The sequence below is a fragment of the Hibiscus syriacus genome, unplaced genomic scaffold, assembly GCF_006381635.1.
Source record: "Hibiscus syriacus cultivar Baekdansim isolate YM2019G1 unplaced genomic scaffold, ASM638163v2 tig00112281_pilon, whole genome shotgun sequence".
In the NCBI taxonomy this organism is placed as follows: Eukaryota; Viridiplantae; Streptophyta; class Magnoliopsida; order Malvales; family Malvaceae; genus Hibiscus; species Hibiscus syriacus.
Genome location: NW_024063292.1, coordinates 864,314 through 886,587, shown reverse-complemented (window position 1 = coordinate 886,587; position 22,274 = coordinate 864,314). Strand labels below are relative to the sequence as shown.

At 34.5% G+C, this 22,274-nt stretch overlaps 2 protein-coding genes and 1 non-coding gene across 3 annotated transcripts; 1 reads left to right on the top strand and 2 right to left on the bottom strand.

Moving 5' to 3' along the window:
* Positions 1-1,315: 1,315 nt before the first annotated feature.
* On the bottom strand, positions 1,316-2,566 carry LOC120177082 (aquaporin PIP2-7-like). The gene is made up of 4 exons (XM_039183325.1): positions 2,244-2,566; positions 1,863-2,158; positions 1,633-1,773; positions 1,316-1,560 (listed from the first exon to the last, which is right to left on the bottom strand). Exons 1-4 carry the CDS (start codon positions 2,515-2,517, stop codon positions 1,441-1,443), a joined length of 831 nt encoding a protein of 276 aa, XP_039039256.1. The 5' UTR covers positions 2,518-2,566; the 3' UTR covers positions 1,316-1,440.
* Positions 2,567-11,264: 8,698 nt separating this feature from the next.
* Positions 11,265-11,336, top strand: TRNAE-UUC. The gene has a single exon. It is a non-coding gene; the product is annotated as a tRNA-Glu (tRNA).
* Positions 11,337-13,543: 2,207 nt separating this feature from the next.
* On the bottom strand, positions 13,544-15,015 carry LOC120177032 (SKP1-like protein 1B). Its single transcript, XM_039183295.1, has 2 exons — positions 14,644-15,015; positions 13,544-13,867 (listed from the first exon to the last, which is right to left on the bottom strand). Exons 1-2 carry the CDS (start codon positions 14,932-14,934, stop codon positions 13,694-13,696), a joined length of 465 nt encoding a protein of 154 aa, XP_039039226.1. The 5' UTR covers positions 14,935-15,015; the 3' UTR covers positions 13,544-13,693.
* Between the last annotated feature and the right edge of the window lie 7,259 nt (positions 15,016-22,274).

Genomic DNA, 22,274 nt, shown 5'->3' with positions numbered 1-22,274 from the left:
TCATTATTGTACATGTCCAAGTTTATCTGTTAAAAGTCTCATTATGTGCATGAACCTAATTAAATCTATTTAAAATATCAACTTTACTCAATTAACGTTGGATCAGACCTTTCTCGATTTTATCGAATATTGTTTCTTATAAAAGTCACACGTATTTTTATAATATATGATTTCTTTTCATTCTAAAGCGTTTACGATATATAAAAATCAAATATAAATATTTAAAAAGTATATTCTAATCAAATTATTTTAATGATCAAAAGATGATTATTATTCTTAAAGATTTTAGGTTCAAATACTAGAATTTATAGAGTGATAAGCTTTTATTATTAAATTGTTAATTTTTTTAGAATAAATATTATTTTATAATCATCATAAATTAATAAAAAAAAATATTTATGTTTAATATTTTTTATGATGAAGATGAATATCAATCTAAGCACAACGTTTTACTTTTACATCATGGAAAATGAAGTGCCTCGTCCTGCGACATATCCGTTACCGCTAATCGTGGAGAACCAGAGACATGCAGTCCAATTTGTCTACCTTTCGATATATACATTATTAATTATTAAATAAAATATGTATATTAAAAAGAATAAAAGAGATTTATATTTTAATATGGACTTGAATTGAATTAACGTTATTGGCGGGGTCAAATATTTGCGCCGCTAATTCCGATGACGACTTTATAAGAAAACTCATGCTATATATCATCGATAAATATTAAATATGTTATCAATGAATTGATTTGATATTATTTAAATAAATTTTAATTTTAAATTTTTATATATATAAATTTTTGTTTATAAATTTAATTAGATGTACGACGTGAAATTATCTAAAATAATTAGAACAAAATTTTAAAATAGAGAGGAAAAAAACTAAACTAAACTCGTTGATTGGGGAGAATCTGTGGGGCTTTTAGCCACTAAATGCGGTCGGTCTTTATTTGCAAATTGCAAGAAAATTGAGTTACCCAAGGTCTATTCCTCCATGCAGATAATGTCTCACCCATACATTATAATTACATAAGCCTGCAGCTGCTATTCATCCTTCCAATTTCCCCCTTTTACCATCACTTTCTAAGTAGAAAAGATTATAAGTTAATATTTGTTTTAAAGATTTATAATAGGTTCAAATATTCTTGTAAATATTGTGCTGAAATCTATGAAGATAACAATCATCTCTTTATTACAAATATTGTTTGGTCCGTGTAAATTCTTTTAATAATATGAAGTGATTATAATATAATATTTGTTCATAATTTTTCTTAAAAATACTAATAATGTATACAATTTTACAGAACGTAATTATCTGAACTCGAATTTTCTAAGGACAATAACATTTTTATAGAGTATAACTTAGACGCACAACAAACACGGTAAGTGATGTATCACAAGCAATACTTTGATGCATAGACACAGCAGGGGCAGGCATTTAACTTGAATAGCTGGTGCGGAAGGATTTCAAGGCTTTGATGGCAGTAGCTCTCAGTGCGTACTCATGATATGTTGCTGCGGCCACCGCTCCAATGAAAGGGCCAACCCAAAATATCCACTATTTTCATCAAATTTTAAGTTAGCATTGAATCCACAATGGGCAGAATAAATGAATCTACTATACATGTACCTGATCATCCCACGCTTTTCCAGTGTTGTACATCACAGCAGCGCCGAGGCTCCTAGCCGGGTTAATGCCGGTGCCAGTGATTGGAATGGTGGCAAGGTGCACCACAAACACAGCAAATCCTATCGGCAACGGAGCCAACACCTAAACCCATACCAGATACTTTAATTCATATGCAAAATTGAACTAATAATAACTTTAATTTGCATGTATGCTACTACTATGATACCCACGGGCACATGGGAATCGCGTGCATTTCTTTTGGGATCGGTGGCAGAGAAAACGGTGTAGACAAGTACAAAAGTGCCGATGATCTCCGCTCTCAAAGCAGCGCCCTTCGAGTTCCCGGGAGCCACCGCGTTTACAGCGCCACCTAGTGTATCGTAATAGTGCTTCATGACAGACTTTGCTAAACCAACGCCAAAAATAGCTCCCAAACACTGCGCCACCATGTAGGCGAACGCTCGAACCAACGAAACCTTCCGGGCCACAAAAAACCCCAACGTTACCGCCGGATTAATGTGACCACCTGTTTAACAAAGATAAAATGCAACCAACGTTGGCCTATTAGGTCATAACAATCATTAATTAGCATTTAGCATAATGCTTGTTACCGGAGATTCCAGCAGTGCAGTAGACGAGAACGAATATCATGCCGCCGACAGCCCAAGCAATGCCAAGGGGACCGACGCCGTCACAGGGACTTGTTTCCCGTTTGTAACCAATAACAGTGGCAACCAATACGTAAAGGAATAAAAGAGTAGCAACAAACTCGGCAAGTACAGCTCTGTAGAACGACCAGCTCTTAAGCTCCTCCGTGTCCATCAAGGGAGACGGTGGCGGGTCTACGTAATCCTTACCGTGAACCCCATCTCTATTTTTCTCCATGGGAACCAACTCAGATGATAAATATAACTACTTTCTTTCTTTCTTTGCTCAAACAAATGCAATTATGATTACCCAGAGGCAGTTTCTATGAGAATAAATAGGACATGGAGTATGTAGCAAACATAAATAAATAAAAGGTGTAATGCTAAAATTAGCCCCAATGCTTATCAAGATATTCATTTTGGCTCTTATTCTTTTTTCTTAGTATTTTGATCCAATGTTTTATTTTAGGATAAAAAATTTCTTAACATTTGATTGAATAGTAACTTTGACCATTATATTTTTTTTGGAGTATTTTGGCCCCCAATATATCATTTTAGGATAAAAAGATTTCTATTTTAAAGTGTTAATTATTTTTTAACTATCGATTTTCATCTACAAATACACATCTTTGCCTCAAGATGAAACGTTACGGGCTAAAGTACTTCAAAAGAAAAAAAAGAGTTAAATTGATCTTTTTGAAAAAATATGTGCTAAAATAATTATTTGATTAAATGTTTGAGGGTTAATTTAGTATTATGTCTAAGTAAAAGGCATGGAGTAGTATTGGAGAGTCCTTGCATTGCATCCAAACAACAGTTAGCGGTAGTTCCAATTAATATCGCATAGTTATAGACTTATTGATACTAAAAATGCGGCGGGCGAATGTGAAAATATTTATTTATTATTTGGATTCCTCTTTGAAATTTGATTCTAATTTATAATAAGCCTGTATGCATAAAACATGCCTTCCACACATTCTGTTCCATGCCTTAAACAACCACTCTTTTGTATTTCTTTTCCTACACATTCATAACATGTTTGCTTCGTATGCAATTCTAATCCAAAGATACACAACTTTGGAGTACCATGCGATTATGTACAATGAACTCGATATATATCTAAAATCGGTTTGACTACCTCTTTTGATTTTAATATATAAAACTAATAAAGTTATTTCAAATATTTTCGGAGTTTTGAACAAAAATTGAAAGATGATCTTTTATAGAATGACATCATGTTTCATTACTTTAAACAATCAATTTAATATTTTGTTAATAAACTACAGAAACACAATTAAACTTTGTCCAAAAGATTATTAAGAAATTACCTTAAATACAACTAAAATAATAAGAGTCATCCACTAACTTATAAATTTGTCAAACACGTTGTTTTTATTACACTATAGCAGAAATGGTCTATAGCGGCTTTTTTTCCTATTAAGGCGTTTAAAAGTGCCGCTAAAAATATTGTCGGTGCAAAAAAATGCCGCAAAATGGCAGTAATGCAAACGCTGCAACTGTTAGTGGCGTTTTCTACTAATAAATGCTGTTAAAAGTCAGGTTATGTAGGGGCGTTTGTATACTAAAATGCCGCTAAAGGTCAGGTTATATAGCGACGTTTTAGTATACAAACGCCGCAACAGGTTCGCCATATAGTGGCATTTTTGGGCACAAACGCCGCATTAGGTTTGATATTTATAGGCATTTTCCTGCAACAGGTTCGCTATTTAACGATGTTTTTAGTCACAAACGCCACATCAAATTTGATATTTAGCAGCATTTTGGGCACAAACGTCGCAACATATTTGATATTTAGCGGCGTTTTGAGCACAAATGCTGCACTAGGTTGGTCATTTTGCGGTGTTTTCCCCCTAAAAACGCCGCCAATTATGCAATCCGTTAGTGGCGTTTTGTCCCTAAAACGCCACTAATCGAAACTTATTTTCAACATATCTTCTTTGTATTTTGTATTACCCAAATTTAACCTGTAACAATATCCAATAATCATCTTAAATATAATTACGATTCGAAATAAGTAATAATACACAAAAACAAAAATAAATCAAAGTTTAAAACCATCCAAGTTAAATATAATGTAGTTCAACATTTTTCAATAACATAAACAAATCATTGACCTAAGAAAGCACCTAGGATGATAAATTCTTCGATTGATTCTACTTCAGCATCTTCTTCATAGCTTCAATTTCATTTTGAAGTTCTTCATAATTTGATGCTTCTATTTGCTTCTCTCGCTGCTCTCTCTACAATAAACAAACAACAATATTAGTAACTACCGACAACAATACTATTAATATATATATATATTCGATGACATCAACATATATAAATGATAACATTATAAATTAATCAATTAAGATATAAAATCTAACTACATTGTTATGTCATACCAATTTTCATAAATATCTTCATTCATGTCATCCTGAACCCATTGGAATTGTGAACTAGTACCAATAATAAGTTCATCTAAATTTTGTGCTATAAAAGGCAAAGTTTCTGATATTGTTTCAATGAGATCTCTACTTCCATCCCCAATATCTATCAAGTCTCTAGGGGTGTTTCAAAGTACAACATACCAACCCTCATCCATTGGATCGTGGCAGTAAAAAACTTGTTTGACTTGAGAAGAAAATACATATGGATCGTCCATCAATTGATGACTAGTGTGAATTAATAGAGAAAAGTTCACCATTGTAAAACCTAATTGATCTCTGTTAATACCCCGAGTAGTATTTACATCAGCCCAATCACACATAAACAACAAAACCATTCGTTTGCCAAAATAATCCAACTCAATGACATCCGTAAGGATTCCTTAATATTCTACATCTCTCTCCGCATGATGGTTGTCTCTAGCACTACTATAAATTATAGTTGAAGAAGTAACAACTACTCCACAATTTTGTGTCCTCCTTAATCTTTCATGAGATTTTTTGTGGAACCTGAACCCATTAATGATGATGGCATTATTTTTTTAACAATTCTATTCAGACCTTGAGAAAGCCATTTAACCTTTTCACTAACTTCTCTCCCACTCCAAACCTATTACGCATGAAAGATGAATCAGTTAGCATTTATATAAATATATTAAAACAAGAAAAGTTATACATAATTTACGTGTCATACAAAGATTTATTTGCTTACCGTATGCCCTAACCATTCATGAAAAGTTTATGTGAATAACTTTTGAATGTAACTTTTGAATGTGTCACTGATGTATTCTTCTGGAGCGTGACTGAGATCTTAAGACTTCTTTAAACTCACTATAAAGAAGATTATGTGATTAAAGAACGAGAAATATAAAATTTCACGAGAAAGTACATTAGGATTTTTATTGTTAAACTTACATGCGTAAAGGATCTAATGAATCGTGATGGAAAAGAACATATCAATGTACTTGTACCCAAGACTTCTCCTCTAACTGTGTAATTTCAACATTGCCGAGTGGTTCACCATAACTTTCAAACAAATAAGTCTCAGCTAAGTATGGAATATTGGACACTTCATTTCTATTTGGTCTATTCAATCTTGTTTCAACATCTTCCAAATATCGAGAACAAAAGGTCATACACTTCTCTACCAAATACCCTTCAGTAATTGATCCTTCTAGATAACACTTATTACTACAGTAAAACTTCAACTTGCCCAAAAACCTAGACACAAAACACAACATTATATTAATGATTTTTATTAAAAGATATGTTCAATATAGATTGAATACACATAAGTCAATTAGCATCTCTCTATAGGATACATCCACCAATAGAAAACTGGTCAACCAACTTTAGCTTCATAAGGGAGATGAACTATAAAATACAGCATAATTGTGAAGAATGAAGGTGGAAATATCTTCTCCATATTGCATAAAATCAAGACAACTCGATCTTGCATTTTCTCAAGTTCATCAACCATCAGAACTTTCCCACAAATAGCTTTCATTATATTAAAGAGTTCAATTATACAAGACGTCACCTTATTCAACATGCAACCACGTAAAGCAACTGGCAGTGAATCTTACATCAATATATGATAATCATGTGACTTTATATAATAAAGTCTTTGATCTTTAACACTGACACATCGAGATATATTTGATGTATACCCATCTGGGACTTTTATATCCTTCAACACCGTGCAAAAGACTTTTTTTTCTTTCTTTAACCAAGATTTTCCATTATGAAGTAATTAAGAATAAAGATCAGGCCAAATTCCGATGTTAACTAAGTCAAGTCGACTCTTTAGATTATCTTTAGATTTAGACGTTAAGAATGGTCCCGATAATATTTTCACAAACATTCTTCTCAATGTGTATGACATCAAGATTATGTCTTAAAATGAGATCCTTCCAATAAGGCAACTGGAAGAAAATAATTTTCTTTTTCCACAAATTCACCTCATTTGGATCATCTTCTTCATCAGAATCATCATCACTCTATTGTTCAACATCACAATCATAAACTTGTTTTACCTTTTTCTTTGATCATGTATTTGGTGGTTGATTCATCTTTCCATAAGTGAACTTAATATGTTTCAACATTGACAAGATATCAAACCCGATTGTTTGTTTAGGAGCTTTTCTAAACTCTTAGTACCATCAAACAATATTTTTTGATATTTGAATATGTGATTTTCACCTAACCACCAACGATGTCCCATGTAAGAGATTTTTTCCATTATACAACCACTTTGAACATGTCTGTGCAATACCACAAGGACAAGCATAACGACCTTTGGTACTCTAACCAGATAGATTTACATAAGCAGAGAAATTATTAATAGTCCATAATAAAGCTACACGTAAATTGAAGTTCTCTTTCTTCAACACATTATATATTTCGACACCCACCAATAATTGTTTCAACTCTTCAATAAGAGGCTGCAAATAGATTTCAATATCAATTCCGGGACTTCTTACCAGGGATTATCATTGATAAGATAAAGGATGATTGTTTCATGCAAATTCATAGAGGAAAATTGTAGGGAACAGGTAGGACATGCCAAGTACTATACGAAGTACTCATGATTTTAAAAGGATTAAACTCATCTGATGCAAGATCGAGCATGACATTTCGGGGATCTCTTGCAGAACTTGGAAATTTTTTGTCAAATGAATTCAAAGCTAAACAATCAGAAGGATGCCTTAATAATCCATCATCGGTTCTCCCATCATGATGCCACCTCATAGACTCTGTAGTCTTTGAAGATATAAAAAGTCTTTGAATCCTAGGTATTAGAGGAAAATATCGCAGAATCTTAACTAGCTTCTTTTTTTTATTGTGCTTCAACTTCGTCCTCACTCACATTTTCTACGTCCCCATTCATCCATCGAGATTTTTCGCATACATGACAAGACTCTTGATTTTTTATATCACCCCAATACAATATACAATCTTTCAGACAACTATGAATTTTCTCATAACCATGACCCAAATCCTTTATCATTATCTTCATATCTTTGCATGATTGAGGGATTTTTACAAAGGAAACATGTTTCTAAAAACTTTAATAACAATGTAAAAGAGTTACCGGTCCATCCTCCCAAGCATTTTAAGAGGAAAAAACGAATGCAAAATGAGAGTTTTGAATATTTTGATCCCTCATAAAGTTGTTCATTCATTTCATTAAAGCAACTTATAAAACTTTGTCGCTTCTCCATTTGGCTCTTCATCACATCCATTTCTTCCCATCTCAATTAAATCATTACCACCAAAATCACAATCATATTCTCTAACAGGTTGGTTATGACTGTGCATATTAAATGCATCTTGCAATATAGCCTCCATGTCATCTTCTCTAGCATATATATATGATGAGAACTAGAAGGATAAGAAGAATTACACACGGAATAAGATCTACGAGGTGTACACTCTCTAAGGAATATCCATTTTTTATAGCCCCGAAAAAATCCAAAAACAATTAGATGCTCGTAGACAACTTTACGAATGTGTCAATTAATGTTAGCACATTTCTTACAAGGGCAAAGAATCATATTCTCCTGGCTTGCATTTTCAAAAGCTAAATTTAGAAAAGTTTCTACTCCATTTTGATAGTCGTCAGTTACCCTTGACAAATCCATCCAAACTCTTATCCATTTCGTATTTCTGAAATATCCATTTCAAATGTAAGCAACTAAAAGATACATTTTTCGAGTCTATCATAGCAACAATAACAAATGGTTAAAATTTTAACAATTGTTAGATATTCTGTTAACACATCTACTGTTAGATTAAAATTATATCTTTACTTCATGAATCATTATCTTTTTACTTCATGCTTTATGAGAAACATTTTAATCCATTAACAAAATTATTTGGTAAGTTCAAATTATGTTGATGGAATAATATGTTAAAGCACTAATCGAGAATAAATCCAATGCGAAAGAGAAATTGATAGTTACTATTGGAACTTGAACATATATCTTATAGAGTCATGGATTGGTGGAGCCAGGTGATGGATTTGAAGCTATTGACAAATGCTAGGTTTATGGCTAAACAAAAATGTTAAAATAAGTCAAGTATGCTTCCTAATAAGTTTCTTCCCACCTGTGGGAAGGACTGCCTTTATATTTCATGTTCAATGCAAGTTCTTGTTCTTAGATGGATTTTGTTTTACCAATATTCGTACTAAATTCGACGACATCAACATATATAAATAATTAAGATATAAAATCTAACTAGTACAATCCCTGATGTCTATCAAGTCTCTAGGGGTGTTATGAAGTAATAACTTCATATATAAAATATCAAATTTGTACACTATCGTTTTTCCATATATATTTTTTGCGTTAAAACTTGAGAAAAAGAAAAAGGAGAATAGAGATAAGGTTGGATTTAGTAGTTAGCTACTAAGCATTTGATGGAACATGAAATGAGAAATTGAGACATGTAATGCAGGTGCAAGGTATTTATTTATATTCATGATTCGACGTTATAATAATATTATAAAGTTTAGGATGAGATGTTGAGGTCATCCTTTCAGAACCGACTCACACTCCAAGCCAAACTAATTGCTTGCTTCAAGATCAGATCGTACGATGGAAAAAACAGATCATGTATGTATTTGCATTAACATCTAACCTAGGACTTACTTTAAGGTTGTAAACCATATGATAAAAGTGGAGTTTGAGATCCTTAAGCCTTAAAAATTATCAACTTTGATTTGAGTTCTAAATTTCAGTTGGAGGAAAAAGAGTGTACCATGATCTTGTGGAACAAAGTCAAAATCAAGCTAAAGAAAAACCAAACCAACACTTCACATTACATCACCAAAACTAGATCAGCAGCATTACATCCTGGTACATCAACTATAGTCCATGCTTGAATTACAACCAGTAGGCTCAACTACTAATACAACAAAGATGGGAAGGGAGATATCTCTGCACCACATACACGAGACTAACATCTAAGGCACACCAATGCAAATCTGAATCCACAAGCTAAATGTTAAGTAGAGCCACCAACAACGAAACACAGAGGCATAAAACACCCATACCCCTACACTTCCAGCGACGACACCAATCTGAACATACAACACCAGCAGCTAACTAAAAACAACTAAAATACTTACAGTAGTACTCGGTAGAGCCAAGGTAATAAAACACAAATGAATCCAAACAAAGTTTGATGTTTAATTATAAAACAAATTAAACTTTCTAAAAAAAGAACACAAGAAAATTCAAATCAAACATACTTGGATTTGGAAATTTGTTGTGATGTTGTGCCTGCTGCTACGGATTTTGTTGTGATGTTACGCCTGCTGCAAGGTATAACTTGGATATGAAAGAGATGTAAGTTTCTAGGGAAGAAGAGGTTCAAAAGAGATGGCGTAACGATGGAGGCATCAACAACTTCGAGCGGCAACGAGTAGCAACAGATTTACGTCAGTTTTTGGGTATGTCCGACGGAGATGGGAAATATGAAAAGGGGAAAGGGTTTACATGATTAAAATTATAAAACATTGCGGTGTTCTAAAGTACATATATGTAGCGGCGTTTGTCAAATAAACACCACTACTGTACGAGTTATCGAGGCGTTTGTATACACAAACGCCGCTAAAGGACTAATATGTTGCGGCGTTTATTGAAGTAATGCCACTATAGGTGAATCCTATTATGATGTTTGTATAAAAATGCCGCTAACGATCTAATCTGTTGTGACGTTTATTGAAAAGACAGCAATATAGGTTAACCCTATTACGGCATTTATATAAAAACGTCGCTAAATTACTACTCTGTTGCGGCGTTTGTTGAAAAAATGCCACTATAGATGAACATTATTGCGGCGTTTGTAAAGAAACGCCTCTAAAGTTAGCATTTTGTGGCATTTTAAATGTAAACGCCGATATATGTTTAAAGTTGATGACGTTTACTCTCAAAACGCCGCTAAAAACGATTTTGATGTGTTATTTTGTGAAGGTCAAATATGAAAATCTTGAATTATTGTTCTTCGTAAATAAGGTCTAATGATTAAATAGGTTATTATGGTGAAGTTAATTATGTGATAATTTTTTGAAGGATAATTTTATAGATAACCATGAATAATATTGTTTAAAACATCAGTTGTAATCTAAAATAAATTACAAATAATTTAGCAAGATGTTTTCCTAAAGTGAATCATCATTACAAATCATTATAATAATATAAAATAATTAAACAAACATTATAAAACATGATATTGAACAAAATAATAAATAATACATGAAATGTAATATATAAAAGTAAATATATGAAACATATAAAAGGACATAAACACAAACAAAACGAAGCCAGTGATATTTTGAAAATAAAAAAAATTATTAAGTCACAACAAATCATATAAAAACGAAAATAAAAAAATCTTCTCTCTCATTTGTAATCTTTCCTCGGTCGAAATGCAGAAAAAACACATAAAATTGAGAACTTTATATCACTCTCTGAACGTATACGTTTTATATATTTTAAACAATATGTTACATCATTCAATCAAACATTCCATTGTCGTCCAGTGGTTAGGATATCTGGCTTTCACCCAGGAGACCCGGGTTCAATTCCCGGCAATGGAACAATTTTTTCAAATTTGACCAACTAGTCTTTCATTTTACAGACGTTTCCAATTCTTTCTGCGTGCGTTCAACTACATCAGTTGACACACAACATAACATATTTGAACATCTTCTTAAGGTAAACTTGCTGATCCCCACATCAACCTTCTCACGTATCCATCTTCATCACCACATTGCCCTGCTCTTTTTGCTTCCTCTATTCTTACACTAAGCAACTATCAACTTGGCCAGAAACCGTTTGCCGCTGCAAAAATGTTGAACATATCCTCACTACTAAATACGAGGTCTGTTTATTGAACTAACATACCACTTTCTACACTATTACCACAAATTGTCTTAAGAGTGGTTCATACCAATTTAGCCGTGTCTTACGTTTTTGTCTATATGCAGAGATTTTTTCGCAGGGATTTATTTACAGGGATTACTTCCCATTACAAACGCGCATATGATATTAATGATATTAATGATTGCATATGAATAGTGTTCAACTATGTATTTATGTATTTATTTATACATGCATTGCATTTTATCTATATTTTTAATTTTCTGACTGCCGGAGGTCTTCCACGGAAGCTACTCTCAACCTGGCGTTGGGGGCAGCCTACTACCCTATCTCCCCCTTACCCCATTGCATATGGGAATTGGGTTTTGTTGTTGTTGTCGTCGTCTTAAGAGTGGTTCATATATAACCCAAACTGTTTCAATAGAAGCTAATATAAGTCACATATCCCTTGATCGGCCTATAAGTGTAGAGAGAGCTTCGGTAGTCATATTTATTCCAAAAGATTCAAACACCAACGGCAATCAGGATATCAGTTGCAGGCATATCCATTAGGTAAGTGAATTAAATGTCCCAGAGAATCAGCGTACAATGGATTCGGCAAGCATGCTTCTATGTTCTAATTGAAGCAACACGATGATGGAATATAATTGACTGCAACCGGCATGAACCTTTTTCAGTTCTCGAGTGTAATTTACAGGCAGAACATTCTTTTCAAAATATGCTTCAATGCAATGATTGCCCACAAAGATGATCCCAAAAAATGATTTCAATGCATGAGTTTAGCAACGCAATACTCAAGAACAAAAAATATTTGTATGCTCATTCCAGTAGCTATGAAAAACACGTCATATTTGTTTATATCCCAGCAAGTGTTGGTTCTAAACCAAAAAAAAAAAAAAAAAAGACAAGAAAGTAATGTAGAACAAGTTTGTTTGGAGAGTGGACAAACGAGGATGTCCGACAGAGTTTTGCTAAATCCGGTTCCTGCTTCTTTTAGAAGCTGGTTGGTAAAGCTCGCCATTTTTTTTCTTTTGTGCCCTAAGTTTCTAAACCCTCGTAACTTTTAGCTTCATGTAATACTGCTGCCTTTGGGATTTTGGGAGCTTCAACTCCAATTTGGATTTGGGTTCTGGAGGACCGGAGTTTGCGATGTTAGTAATTTATATGTTTACTAAGTTGTCTTTCGAGTCTCCCTAGCTTTGGTAGCTCTGCTCAATGTCTGTGTGTGTATGATCAGATCGTAAACAGGCGTGTCTTTGTTTGCTGAAATGCAACTGCACTAATGGGATTTGGTGGATTAAAGCTGCGTGTGAGGAGAAGGTGGCATTTCTCCCGTTTGTTGGTGTTATCATTTTCGCCAAATGATCCATAAATTTGGTAGACACTTTTTTTTATCATGTTCTAGAGGCAGTCCAATTCATGAGAAAAATGAAGAATTTATTTACTGAAATCAAATAAACATCCCCCAATATCCGCAAATAAAACATTTTTTATTCGTTTAAAATTCATTTAACAAACCGATTTAAGTTCATTCTAACTTATTTGTTGTTTGACTATCATATCTCTAACAATAAAATTATTGCCTTATTATATATTTTTCATTTTATAATGTAATAATCATTAATATCTATGTTAACACACTAGAAAATAAATTAAAAATGGGTTAAAATCCAAGTTGAAAAAAATCCCCTCATTTTCCTCTTGTTTTTTTTCTTAGGAGTCCCCATTCTTAGCAGAGACCGTTTGCTCAAGCTCAGCTCATTAGAGAGTGAAGATATCTGGTTCTCTGCTCAGCTCATGTTCAGTTCTAGACATGGTTCGGTAAATGGAACAAAATATTAAAACGGAATAATGAACATGGAGAAACATGGGACGGGATTTACGGAAGCATTCATCACAAAAACCAAAGATTAAGGAACCGATATCATGAAAATCATTTGATACTAAACATACAAGTCACTTAAAGAACTCAGAAAATCCAAAAGTACCAATGAAAACAGCGAAAGAAGTAAAGCAATAATAACTATATGCATCTAATATACCAGGCTTTCATAACATCCAAATAGTCAATAGTTCATTCAAAAGCCCACTGATTCTCCCGGCGAACTTCCTCCTCCTCCTCAGGGGTGAAGTCATTCTTGATGTTAAATGTCTTCCTGATCTCTTCAGGGGTCTTTCCCTTTATCATGTCAGCAACGGTTTGACATGTAAGATCCAGCAAGCCTTTGATGTTCAAATAGTTTGCTGCCTGCAAAAAACAGTACAAAAAGAGGATGTTTTCAACAAAACCTAATGAATAACGGGATAAATATTGTTCAACTCCAACATTAATTCCACTAAGCAACAAGCGGGCCTTACCCAAACTGCAACTTGCACAGAGGACAATTAGTTATAGATTTACTGTTCTGATTGCTAATTGCAAATATATGCACAATCTCAAACATACCTTGTAAGAAGGTACTGAATTTCATGCTTCTGACGTGTTTTATTGCTTATAGTTACAACTTACACAAGGTATTAGTAAAGAATCAAACTAGTTCATCTAATAACACAAGTTGGGCTTCTGCTTCTACAATAACAGTCTCATCACTAAACGAGGAGAGAATCAAACAAAATCAGGGAATTTTGAGTTATACATAAGAAGTGGCACAGCATATTTGTCTATATACTTTGAAATACAAGATGCACTGCAATGGCTTCTTCAAATTTATGAAAACTCTACGACATGTACACGATTGCATATTCATCGAAGTATATTCCTTTCATTAGCCTTCAAAATTAAAAAACCTATAGATCACTAAAAGCAAACGATTTGAACATAGTAAAGAAGATTCCCTGTTACGCGAAAACCCGATTCGCATCACATTTATCATATACCCAAAAACAACTAAAAATTCAAATCGTATTCTATTTTGTTTCTCCTATATCCCCAATTCCAAAATCCTAGCCTAGCCACCGATAAAAAAATTAAAGATAATTGAAACATCACCAGAGAGAGAGAGAGAGAGAGAGAGAGAGACTAACCAAAATGAGATCGAAGAGAGTAGCTTGATCGACCTTGACGAAGTCAGCGTCCCAAGTCTTAAGGTCTTCATCGGCTGATCGATCGTCGGTCCTAGGAGCATCAACGTGCTTTTTGCAGTACTCAATGACCTTGGCGAGGATCTTACTGGTGACATTGGGCAAGGGGATTCCGTTATCGGCGCAGTCGTCTTCGATCATATGTTTGATGGTCTGAGATTCCAAAGCCACCGCTTCATCGACCTCGAAGGATTCGCCGTCCGAGCTCTTCAAAGTAATCTTTCTCCCCGACATCTTTTTGAAATCAATTCTTCAACAGATTGAAAGCAAGAGATTCAACTAATCAGGGTTTTTTTGGTAAAAAAAGAGAGAGGACTTTTTTCTTCTACAGAATGAATTTACAAATTAGAATCCTCTTTCTCAAATAGAGGATGAGTTATCTTGATGGACGGTGCAGTTCTACCCACTTAGAACCAATTAATTGCTGACGCGTGTTGTCGCGGATGGGAATCATAATCAAACTTAAACTTGGGATTCACCGTTAGAATGAAAGCCCTCCATTCCCATTTAATCTCGTTATATATAGGGGTGTAAAAAGTTGATCTGAACTCTCAAGTCGAAATTGTTTTTGATTTATGTTGTGATGACTCGAAATCGACTCAAATCGGAATTGGTATTGATCTGTATTCGAGTTGAATCTGGAAATTGTGGACTTACACCCGAATTGAACCGAAAATATGATACTCGAACTCGAATTGCATCCGATTAATATGAACTCGAATCCGATATTGACCTGATAAATAACTGGTATTACCCGACCTGTTTTCAGCCTGACCTGTAAATGATCCGACTTTTTATTGATCTGATCTAACTTGACATTTACCTGACTTATATTATCATTGATGAAATTATAAGATTTTAATAAAATTGTGAGACTTTAAGTTTATAATAAATCATACTAATTAATATGATTAATTTTTAAATGTTACAATAAAATACTAATTATAATAATTATATTATCATTCTTATGTTATAAATCTTCAATATAATCATTAATTTAAAGAAAATTTATGTAACAATTATAACACATATAAAACATAATATAAAGGATTAATTCATATTGATAATTGTCATCACCTATTTTATCCGAGGTGGTGACACGTGGTAGTTTATAATATATAGTATATGATATATAGTTAGTACATATAGTATAGTTTGAATATTAAATGCATTTTATCATATGGTGCCATGTTTTTGCATAAGGTAAGTTGCATATTAGTACAGTTGCATATATTAAATATTATAGTATTAGTATTAGTTGCATTGCATATTAAATAATTACATGTGTTAGATATTAGATAATAATAGGTGCATATTAATTCATGTGGTATTCCATGTGACATTCTATAGTAATTCATGTTGAATTGCATTTCATGTTACATTGCATGTTAAATAGTTAAATAATTAGTGTGTGTTACATTGCATGTTATATAGTTTGTATATATTATATAGTTTTTAAATAATAGTTGCATGATAGGTTAGTGGCATAACCCATTTATTTTATTAAATAAATAAATAACAACAAAAAATAGGTCAATTTACATTAGTATTGGTCATTACATTTGTTTTATATTGACCCAATAAACAAGCCCACATGTATTACTAATAGAGAAAATAACCTCAGTGACCAAAAATCTCATATAATATACGATTTTAACCAACTTTTTCCGGATTTGCCAAAATGACCAATAAAATCGCAATGCGATCGCTAATTCGCAACGCGATCTCCATTATCGCAAATCAGTTTCCAGATTCGCAACGCGATTATGACTATCGCAATGCGATTTTCCAATTTCGCGTTGCGATTTTCCCAATTCGCAATGCGAATAAGTAAATCGCAATGCGAATTTGGAAAATCGCAATGCGATACTGACTATCGCAACGCGATAATACAAAATCGCAACGCGATACTGACTTTTGCAACGCGATTCTAACTTTCGCAACGAGATTCTGACTATCGCAACGAGATAATACAGAATCGCAATGCGATTTTCAAAGTTCGCAACAGGTTTTAGTTTCGCAACATAAATTTTTTGGGTATATATCTACGCAGCAGCAACAACTCATAACCTAAATCCCTAAATCGCAACTCATTCCATCTCCATCTATCACTCTCTCCGACGACATCCGTTCCTATATCCGTTCCTATATCCGTTCCTACATCCTTCCCCATCCGGCAACAGGTCTTAGTTTCACAGCTCGTTTGTTTAGTAAATTAATTTACAACCATGAAATCATCTAATGTTGATCATGTTTGGATAGATTTGTGTTTTGGAGGGTCATGGGAGAATGTTCATGGTGTTTTACAATATATGCCTTTACCCATGAATCTTCAACTAAAACTGTCATTAAAAAAGTTAAATTATGAAACTCTAATGTTACGTGTTTCAAAGAAATTGAATTTAGAGCCCCTAAGTGGATTTAGGCTATCTTATCAGAGAAATGGTAAAGTTTATTTGTTAACCGACAATGAAGATGTTGAACGATTCATTGCTTACATTAGTGTTTCAAGTGATGATGTTACATTGTATGTTGTTGAACCTAGAAGTAGTATTGTTGGGTCAGTAGCGGGTAGTAATCAACTAAGTTTTTCTCAAAACCCACAACCTTTCTCTAATCCAAATCCCAATATACTTTCAGCACCAAATTCTGATTTTCGTATTGATCAATTAGACGATGATGAGCCAACAGAAAAAATTATGAGTACTAGTCAGTATTCGAAATTTGATCTTGGTCAATACATGGACTTTGATATTGGTCAATACTCAGATTTTGATGATGTTTCAGAAGAAGAAACAGACCCTGCGTGTAATGATTTTGATATTGGTCAATACCCGAATTTTGATGATGAAACAGCCGTTGCCGAGGAAGATGTTGTTGATGATAATGAGGAGGAAGTTACGACTGTGAATGAACATGTTGAACATCCATTCTGTAATTCATATAATCCTGAAGAAGAAAAAGAAGAAGAAAAAGTCCCCGAAGAAAAGAAAATGCCACGGGAGTATAACTGGAATATGCCAGAATTACTTCAGATACCGGAAGAAGAGTTGGTAAAGAAAGCAGTTGATTGTTACACAAAAGTTATTCGTATCAAGAAAGATGATTGTTTTGATACAAATAAAGACTTGAAGATAGCTTTGTATACGAAATGTGTGGAGGATGGCTATCAACTAAAAGTTAACAAATTAAGCAAAGATCGTTTCGAAACAAGGTGTATGATTGACAAAAATTGTACATGGCGTATGATTGCAAAGAGGATAAAAGATTGCGAAATGTTTCAAGTTAGGACTTTTATTGATAAACATACATGTTCAAGAACCCAAGTTTTTCCTCACCATAGACAGGCAAACAAAAAGGTGTTGGGTGGTTTTCTGGCTGAATTAATGTTTTTGAATGGCAGGGTATATATCGGGGACATGAAATTATGACTAACATGAATGCTCGGTTCAAGATTAGTATATCATATTCTCAAGCTTGGAGAGCCAAATGTTATGCCTTGGAATTGTTGACGGGGTCGCCAGAAGCATCGTTTGCCCAACTGCCGGCTTATTGTCACAATTTAAAGCTGAAAAATCCTGGGTCGGTAACTCATATCAAAATAGATAGAGATGGACGCTTTGAGTTGCTGTTTATCGCCATTGGTACTGCGGTTAGTAAATCAATATAATTCTGTTGACTCATTTTTGTTAGTTACATGCATTTCACATTTAAATGATTATATTTCTTGTGTATATTATTTTGTAGATTCGTTCGTTTATTACTTGCATGCGCCCAGTTATTATAGTTGACGGAGCACATTTGAAAGGTCGATACCTTGCAGTAAACTTATTAGCAGTAGCCATGGATGCTAACAATGGGATATTGCCAATAGCTTACGGGGTTGGCAAATCTGAAACCTCTGATTCATGGACATGGTTTATGGGGCATCTTAGGGATTGCATAGGTCCTATTAGCAATCTGATAATCATATCCGATAGGGCAAACTCAATTGACAACGCTATTAGAAGGTGTTTCCCAGATGCTTTTCATGGACTTTGTGGTGTTCATTTATATAGAAATCTAAAATCAAGGTCTGCTGGTATAAAAAATCACAAATGGACATACTGGAAGGCTGTAAAAGCTTATCGGGAAGTGGATTTTAATAAGCATATAAACTGTTTAAGACGTGTTTTGCCTCAGTGTGCTCAAACACTAGAAGATGTCAGGTTTGAAAGATGGTCAAGAGTATATCAACTTGGAGCAAGATATGGTTTCATGACGTCTAATAGTGCAGAATCAATCAACGCTCTAAGTCGTCATTCCCGGAAATTACCCATTACTATGTTAATGGAGTTTTTTTGAGCCTCTATTCAACAGTGGTACTACAAGAAAAGAAACCATGCAAGTATTATTTCTTTAAATTCGTAACTTATCATATAATTTACTAAGTATTATTTATTTAAATTTACAGGAACATTGGAACATCGTGTTACACCATGGACAGAAAAAAAGATAACGAAACGTGTTGTGAAGTCAACGTCATGGAGAGTTGAACCATGTTCAAACACTTTGTTTGAAGTACTGGATAATAACTTAAATGGGCTTGTCGATCTAAATGCAAAGACGTGTAGTTGTAAGAAATGGCAAACATCTGGTTATCCGTGTGGCCATGTTATAAAAGTTTCTCTTCATCTAAACCAAGATGATTCAAGCGCATACGCTATGGATTGCTACACTACAGAAGTATATCTCTTAAATCAGCTAATGATATGTAATTTATCATGCTTTCATATACTATTGCCTTAAGGGATGGGAGCTGAAGCTCGACGAGAAGCCAATGTTTACGTTTTAAAACAGGGATAAACACCTGCAATCATAAGTAATAATTCATTCATTTGCGCACTTATTTATGAATACCTTTAAACTCAATCTAAAATAAATACTAACCTTATCGACCTCCCACCATGCAGGATAAAGTTTAACTTGTCCATTGCCCAATGCAAATGATTCATCTCGTTGATTCTTCAAGTGAATGGCGTTAAAAGACGTCGGCATAATTGTATATCGTGTATTTCTTTTATTTTCCTTAAGTTTCCTAATTATTAGAAGACGTGACACCCACGCATCGATATGCTGTTTTACAAAAAAGACATATATTAGTAACTTACATAAATTTAAAAAAAAATAATCAAATTAAAATATAAGAAAAATATAAGACTTACCCCTCCATCAAAATAGCCATTGTCTTCGACCCCTAATAATACGCCTCACCAAGACCGATCAAGCAACAAATAGATATCATCGTTGAGCTTGCATATGTCAGTGAAACACCCCTGGCTCCGCTCATGTAGATAAAAATCAACTGCGGTCTTAGCCCAAAGGGTGTTATCCAGAATTGTGTCCGGTAGTTGTCTCCTCTCCACTTCAGATATCGGTATGGTACTGGTCGGTAACTCATACGAGAGCCAACTTGAATCCATCATGTCCGGCACGTCAGAGGGTTTCTCAAGAATCCTACATATGACGCCATGTGAATCGGGCTCTTGAATGGTGGGAGGGACCTCTTCAACGATGACAGTGGCCTCTTGAACGGTGGGAGGGGACTCTCGAGGAATGATAGGGGCCTTTTTAAAGATAGGAGTGGACTCTTGAGGGATGACAGGCGAGTCGGGCACGCCGTCTGATGCGTGAACTCTGTCGTGCAAGAAAAACCTGACGTAAAGCATCCACCTTATCGGTCCGCTAAATAATTAAATACAAATATCAATAAATAAACAGACATGATATTTAAACAGTGAAAACAAAGACAAATATGTTTCAAACTTGCATTAAATTCACCCAAGTCATTATTCTATCATAGTTAAATATGGTTAATCTAAGTGAAATTACGAGTAAATTTATCATCAAGTTAAATATGGAAAATCTTAAACTTACCTCGTTGCGTAGAGTATGAACCTCATTCTGCAACGATACTACCATCTCACGTAGAGCGACAACCTCACCACGTAAAGTAGACACCTCCACACGCCATGCACCATCGTTATCGCGTAGAGTACCGATCTCCTCACGCAAGGCATTGACCTCATCACGTAACTCCCTTGACTCATCCCGTGGAGGTGGAGGTGGAGAATAGGGAGATAGAAGTCGTGGCATCTTTGCCGGTCGCCTATCATGAGGTGATTGTGGAGAAGAGGCTCGATGATGTGACGGGATAGGTGATGGCTCTCGTTGTAGAGGTGTATAGTCGGGTTGATCAGGTGATGGCTCTGGGTGAGGTGATGGCTCTCGAAGTGGAGGAAGTGGAGGCTACTCATCATTCGTGCCATCAAGAAAACACTGACTAGCTTGCCACCAATCAGTGGCAAGCTCAGCCTCCATGGGTGTCAGTCTCATTAATGGAGTGTTGGCCTCCTAAAAATATAAAACTCAAACAAAGTTAAACGTCTACTATTAATAACTTGTTTATATATGATAGTATTTGTGTTAACTTACATTATTTATTGTCGCATATGGTATTAAGTCTTCTCAATCCAACAGACGTTTCCTTTTCCAGGAAATAGCCCTAGGAATATCATTTGAGGTTTTTAATGCATATGTCCGAATGCTGGAGAAAGCCTCGAATATCCAAATCTACAAATAATATAATAACAAACATTAGTAATTGTTAAATAATTAATTATAATTTTGAAAACATTATATAGAAATTCTTACCTTAAAGGCCCAAACAAAGCCTGACAAAGTGTATTTTGACCCATCACCCCGCAAACTTTTGCGGTCATCAAAGGTAGACGACAACTTAGTCCAGGTAGCTTTCCATATATACGAACCCCACGAAAACAGATTCCATGCATTTAGGTCCTCTACCAATAATATTAGCTCCTGAGGAATAGGTTGTCTGGCCTCTCTGCCTAAAAAGCCGGCATACAAAAGTAGTAGAAGGCATACTCGGACAACATCGACGTCATTCATCCGAGTAAAACCATCTTTCTTATTAAACAATTTCTTCAGGTCGTCGACGTGTAAGTTCGGCTTCTCTATTGACTCATCAGGAAAAACCCTGGATAACCATGATGGGCGGGTGATATGACGAGTGTACCGGCCTACATCATCGTGTCCGAATCGTAGACCAGTGATTAAGCAGAACTCCTTCCACCCAAAACAAGTACACGCCGGTGGAAAATGAAACCATATCTCTTCCTCACCACGTTGTATACTGTCGGGGTAGATCGCTAGTCATGGTCTGAAGCCACAAATGGGTCAAATTAGCATCTCCACCCGGATGCTGTACTCTCAGCCATGGCCCAAAGCAGGTTTCCTCAAACAATTTTCTTTGTGCAGGTGAAAGCTTCGAAGCAATTGTAGTGGCTAGGCTAACTTTATTCCTTAATGTCAATGAAGCCGAAAAAAATTTCTACAAAAACAATAAACATACCAAGTTAGATATACCAAAAACTACACTATGAAGATATACCAAAAAGAATAAACATAAATAGTAGTTTATTCATGAAACTAAAATTTGCAACACTGTTTTGTCTTTTGGTTGAAATGAAAATCGCAACGAGATAATGAAAATCGCAACGCGGAAATTACTA